General features: G+C 36.0%; 1 protein-coding gene across 1 annotated transcript; it reads left to right on the forward strand.

Annotated features, from left to right (window-relative positions):
* Nucleotides 1-212: 212 nt before the first annotated feature.
* drg1 (developmentally regulated GTP binding protein 1) lies at nucleotides 213-6,356 on the forward strand. The gene is made up of 9 exons (XM_028026353.1): nucleotides 213-395; nucleotides 1,527-1,650; nucleotides 1,779-1,954; nucleotides 2,049-2,118; nucleotides 2,638-2,807; nucleotides 3,429-3,559; nucleotides 4,343-4,510; nucleotides 4,632-4,754; nucleotides 6,028-6,356. Exons 1-9 carry the CDS (start codon nucleotides 357-359, stop codon nucleotides 6,125-6,127), a joined length of 1,101 nt encoding a protein of 366 aa, XP_027882154.1. The 5' UTR covers nucleotides 213-356; the 3' UTR covers nucleotides 6,128-6,356.

Consider the following 6,356-nt stretch of genomic DNA (forward strand, 5'->3'; position numbering starts at 1 on the left):
ATAGATAGATAGATAGATAGATAGATAGATAGATAGATAGATAGATAGATAGATAGATAGATAGATTGATTGATTGATTGATTGATTGATTGATTGATTGATTGATTGATTGATTGATTGAAATAAATTAATAATGAAACAGATTATTCCTATCTAGTGAAGCAGAGTCTTGTCAGCCAAAACGCCGGGTAACGCGCTCCTTGCTCCTTTGATATCGCGAGATTTGCTGTGAATTCTCGTACAGCGGCAGTTCTGTGGCGTGTGCTTGCTAAAACGGCTAAACGTTGCCAAATCATTTGTAAAATTTCTACAAATAATTTCATTGACGGTAATTGCGAACTGGATACATAGTCATAATGAGTATACTCGCCAAGATAGCGGAGATAGAAAATGAGGTAAGATAAACATTACCAGATGTGAGTGTTTGAGTTAGTCACGTTTTAGCTAACAGTTAGCTGTTAGCAGTAGCTGAAATATTCTAATACCAGTAGTTTTTAGCCGCCCGGCTTTTTCACGGTTATCGCTTTTACGTATAGATTTTTATAATTGTATTTTACTTACAGATAATCTATGAATTGAACACTGCAGTACTACCAATATTGTTATTGTAACAACTCCCTGTTCAACTAGCACCCAAATTAAATGACACAATTTTAAAGAAAAAACAACATTAAAGGCCACAAGTCTGATGTTGGAGAAAACAGACTCTCTGCGGGTAGTATTAATTATACATATGAACTATTTTAGAGATAATGACTGCATTGGTCATTATGCAGTCATTCATTTTTTGTTTAGTAAAAAACAAAAAATGAATGACGATAAAATGTGTCAAATATGTGCATAATATAATTCCTGACCAAATAATGTTTTAATGTAAACCTTTTATTGACTGTTTTTCAGTATTTATGTTTTTATTTATGATTTGATTCATTTGAGGTTACTGTATATGCTATTAATATCTAATACATGTGTTTTTAGCAGAACAATTTTGTTTAAGCATAAGCTGCAGGTTTTATACTCACAAAATATTAATGTTATATTTATTTCTTGTTGGAGCTGTGATACAAATGTCTTGTCTTTAATCCTCAAGAAGTTTGGTATTCTACAAAAAAAAATCAAATTTGATCACTGTTGTTTTAGGTCTGAAAAAAAGTTGCAAGTGTTGTAATGTTATTTTCTATCTGCTGAACCTGCTGTGGTCAACTAAATATACTGCATACGCTATGCATATTTGCTAGAAAACCTTTACCCTGTTCTAACATAGACATACATTTCCTACTGTATTAGTTTTATGTTAAAAAATTGGAAATGTGTTTCCTACTGCTTAAAATTTGTTGTTTTTTCTTCATTTTAGAAATAAAATACAAAAATGTACACAGAACTTTATATTTTCAGATGAAATCATTATGAAGTAGTGAATCAGATGTTCTGATAAATTACTCAGTGTTACTTTTTTGGTACATAATAAATGTCCTTTTGATGATGATTGCTGTTCAAATACCAACTAGTGTCACTTCTTCCTGTAGATGGCCAGGACGCAAAAGAACAAGGCCACAGCTCACCACTTGGGTCTGCTCAAAGCACGTCTAGCAAAGCTGAGGAGGGAGCTGATCACACCAAAAGGAGGCAGTGGGGGTGCAACAGGGGAAGGTAATATCTCAATACTGTGGATTTAGTCCAAGTATTGCTCTAATCTTGGTTTATTTCCTTCTGAGTACAGGGACTCTCCTATAAAACATAAAATATAGTTAATATTTTGATGTTTCTCTAACTTTCAGGCTTTGACGTTGCAAAAACCGGTGATGCCAGAGTGGGTTTTGTTGGTTTCCCATCCGTAGGAAAGTCCACGCTGCTCAGTAATCTTGCGGGTGTGTACTCAGAAGTTGCAGCGTACGAGTTCACCACCCTTACAACAGTGCCTGGAGTCATTCGGTATAAAGGTGCCAAAATTCAGGTACTAAAATATACTCTTTCTTTACCATATGGGAAAATATGCTGAAGCCTGGTTGAGTGAAAAGATATATCCCTTTTAAATGATTTCTTCTTAGCTTTTGGATCTACCTGGAATCATTGAGGGAGCCAAGGATGGCAAGGGCAGAGGCAGGCAGGTCATTGCAGGTACTGTTGGGATTATTGATATTTGTTGAAAATCTTAAAAAAACATCCGAATATTATTTTTGCAAATGGAGTTTCCCTAGGTTTGTGTTAATGCATGCAAATTGTTAGAAATATTATCAGGGTTCTTGTACAGGCTGGAAAAGTATGAAAATTTAACTGAAGATTTTCCAGGTCTGGATAAATATGACAAAAGAAAGTATAGTGTGAAAAAAATATATATTTTAAGACTTGATTCTCTCTGCCCTTTATGGAAATCTGTCGTACAGAATGTGTTTTTATACCGAAAGATGATCCTTTGTTAGCTTGGTTTATTGATTCACGTTATACCTCCGTAACTGTGCTGCATTTAATAATAGTCATTAGGACGAACTCTAGCAAACACTGAACTGTGACATCTGTTTAACACTAGTAAAGAAATATAAGAAACAACTGTTGTTTTTATATTTTTAATTGTATCCACCGAAGACATAAACTGTATTTCCTACAGCACAAACTGTTTTTTTCCTCTTCCTTTCTCAGTGGCTCGAACTTGCAATCTAATCCTGATAGTACTTGATGTGTTAAAGCCTCTTCTTCATAAGAAGCTAATAGAACATGAGCTGGAGGGCTTTGGCATCCGACTTAACAAGCAACCGCCCAACATTGGTTTCAAGAAGAAGGACAAAGGAGGCATCAACTTTACTGCAACAGTACGTCTCTCACTGCACTGCAGGACTTCTTATATAGAACTGACGATGGTTGCGTTATTACATGTTCCTGTTTTTAAAAAACGATTCCAACAAGAATCTACTTCAACTTGATATGTATTTCTGACTCACTAACAAACATGGTAACAATAAGATAAAGTCAAGATTCCAGAACAGACCCAATTCTACACTGTAAATGTTGATGCTGAATGACAACATATTATACATGAGGGGAGTATTGTCATAAATGCTTAAAGATCGTCTGCATAAATCAGTTACTAAAATATGTAGTAAAACATTTAGCAAAGCAAAAAAAAAAAAAAAGGTTAAATAAACTTGATAAAAGAAAGTAATTTACCATATGAAATGGGTCACCAGAATAATAACAAGGAGTCAAAATGTCATGCAATAATATACTTAACAGGAATCATTTTAAAAAGTCAGTACAAAACAATTTATTAAATTAGATCAGGTAATAAATACTGGAATAAGTAGAAGTTTGGGGAAATTATTTTACCCAGTTTTTTGGGGTTTATTTGCTTCTCCTGCTGACAAAAAGTATTCATCAGTGCAAATTTAAAATGTTTTTATTCTGCGTCTTTTCTTTTTCATCTGTGTCGTCAGTGTGCACAAAATGAGCTAGATTTCGAAACCGTTAAGAGCATCCTGGCCGAGTATAAGATCCACAACGCCGACATCACCTTGCGCAGCGACGTCACGGCTGATGACCTCATCGATGTGGTGGAGGGAAATCGGTAAGCTGCTGAAGCGGGCTCTCCGTCGTTTGTCTCTCTGGGTGTGGCTTGTTGCTCTTTGAAATCAAATGTCCACCGATATGTCTACAGCAGTGCAGCTGCACCTAAACCTCTGTGTTACAGCTTTGCTCTCTTTAAAAGCTGGTTTCCGAGAAAGGATTATGTGACAAATGTTGAATTAAACACATCTGTACTAGGCACAGAAATTACAGCAGTCTCATCTCATCTGCATATCTGATTTTTGGGGGGGCAGGAGGGCTAAATGTGAGAGTTTCTAGGAGAAGAGGCTGCAATAATTATAACACAATTATCACAGTGTTCCCAAACAGCTAATTTAAAGAAAATGTCTTAAAATAAGGAAAACTAAACCTTTTTAATTTACTGCTCAATATTCTAACTTCAAAAGCTGTGGTGGGCCTGAAACGTATGGTCACTAGTAAATGTAAAACTTAATGAACTAAAGCAATGCTGCAAATGAGAGCGGAATCAAGTATCTGCACAGCAATGTAAGAGAACAATAAGTTGGTATTTTTAAAAGAGGAGCTGCACACTGCGCTTTTCCATTTTAGTTTGGCTTCATTAAATTAGCAGTGACACATGGCGATGTGTTGCATCTTGCGGTTTGCTAAAAATAAATGTCACGTTAAACTCTGCTTCAAGTCGTGACTTAAGTGGAAGGCAGAATGCAGTTAGTAAAGACAGACTTTTTTTTTTCTCCTTTCACATTTGGTCAAATTTAATGTCAGAGGCAAGTACTTACTGACTCCAATCATTTCTCATCAGGGTCTACATCCCATGCATATACGTGCTCAACAAAATCGACCAGATCTCCATCGAAGAGCTGGACATCATCTACAAGGTGCCCCACTGCGTCCCAATCTCTGCCCACCACCGCTGGAACTTTGATGACCTGCTGGAGAAGATGTGGGACTACCTGAAGCTTGTTCGCATGTAAGGGGGGATTGATTTGTTCTGTTTGTATTTCTCTGGGGATTCTGATTGAAGTGGGCAAAATGAAATATTTGCATATTTACGAGTTAAAATCTGATTGGGATAATGTGCTCACTTACAGCTACACCAAACCCAAAGGCCAACTTCCTGATTACACGTCTCCTGTTGTACTCCCTGACGGACGAACTTCGGTCGAGGATTTCTGCTTAAAGATTCACAAAAATCTCATCAAAGAATTCAAGTAGTAAGTACTTCACAGGTTACTCCAGGTTTAACACTTAATTTAGTGTGTTTCATAGATTTTATGGGATTTTTATGAAGATCGCAAATTTCAGAAGCAATGGATATGTCATAAGTTAAAAAGAAGTTATTGCAGTAAATGACTGAACACATCATTAGAGGCATTACCTTCTATTTATTGCATGCTATAGACTAGAAAGACTGTGCTCTAATGAAATCCTAATGAGAAAATTTAAATAAAAGGAAAATGGAAACACCCAAGGATATGTATACTAATTGTACTATAAAAGAAAATATTTATGAATGGCAAATTTAATTTAAAAATATGTTTAGGTTTAGATTAACAGATATAGTTGCAATTAAACACTAAATTGAAACAGTAAATAATCTTAGTGTATATATAATTCAAAACATAAGCTTGAAGTGAAGTAAACAAACAGATCTTAAAATCTAGAACTGTAAATAAAAAAAAAATCTGTGAACATTGATGTGACAATTGCCTCTTTCTATTTAAGAGGAATTTTATCCTTCACAGTTTAGAGCGGTCATATTAGTGCTGCCTGAGTCAGCCTGAGATCTGGCATCTGTACAATCGCACAGTTAGATTAATGATGGTCCTGCAGATGCATTTTACATGCAGAGCAGTTTCAAGATTTGCACGTTATCCAAGGCAATAGCCGCGCTCTTCATCGAACTCTGCATGCTGCACTGCATTTGTACACGTTCTGTTCACTCTGCTCTATCATCAAGACTGTGCAGGTGTCTGTAAAGTAAATAAAATTAAATTGTACAACTCCTGCAGGACCCATCACCCACTTGGGGATATTTTGCTGCACTTATTCACTCTTTGCTAAAACTCACGTTAATGTTCAGATTTGTAATATTTTTAAGATAAAACTCAGATATGAGTACTTGGATTATCCATGGGTCTGAGAAAAGGGTTTTTTTCAGACACTGCATTCCTAATTTAAATTGTAAAAAAATCTTAATAACTGGACATTTCAGGATGTGTGAGTTTAGTTTTGTACCTTACAGTATATTTTACCCGCATCTTCTAATGGGTGAGGCAGAGCCATCAATCACTCCCTGTGTTAGTGCTTTAGAGCATTAAACGTCCTCAAGGGAGATGATTGGTCAAACTGTGACACATGCAGTTAGAGGGATTTTCTGTCTTTACCTAAATGCTTTTTTGCCATGTTAGCCACTCTATAGTAAATTGATAATTTTAGCCAAGAATAAATGGTTTTCTTTTTTTTTTTTCCTTCTTCTAATTCCAGCGCGCTGGTGTGGGGCTCCTCTGTGAAACACAACCCCCAGAAAGTGGGGAAGGACCATGTTATGGAAGATGAAGATGTTATCCAGTTGGTGAAAAAGTGAACTGGGTTTCAAATCACCGCATGGCTCAGCAAATATCACCAGATGTCAATTAAAACACCTCTGTCATGTGGTCAAGTGGTTTGCTGTGGTGTTGTAATAGTGACATCAATGCGACACATTTGGAAGTACCCGCAGTACCTAACACCATAAATAGTTCATATTGAATGTTGGTTAAGGCTTGCATTAACAACTCGAAGCTGTACAATAAAAATATAAATGTACAATTGAA

Source organism: Xiphophorus couchianus, chromosome 8 (genome assembly GCF_001444195.1).
Source record: "Xiphophorus couchianus chromosome 8, X_couchianus-1.0, whole genome shotgun sequence".
NCBI classification, from domain to species: domain Eukaryota; kingdom Metazoa; phylum Chordata; class Actinopteri; order Cyprinodontiformes; family Poeciliidae; genus Xiphophorus; species Xiphophorus couchianus.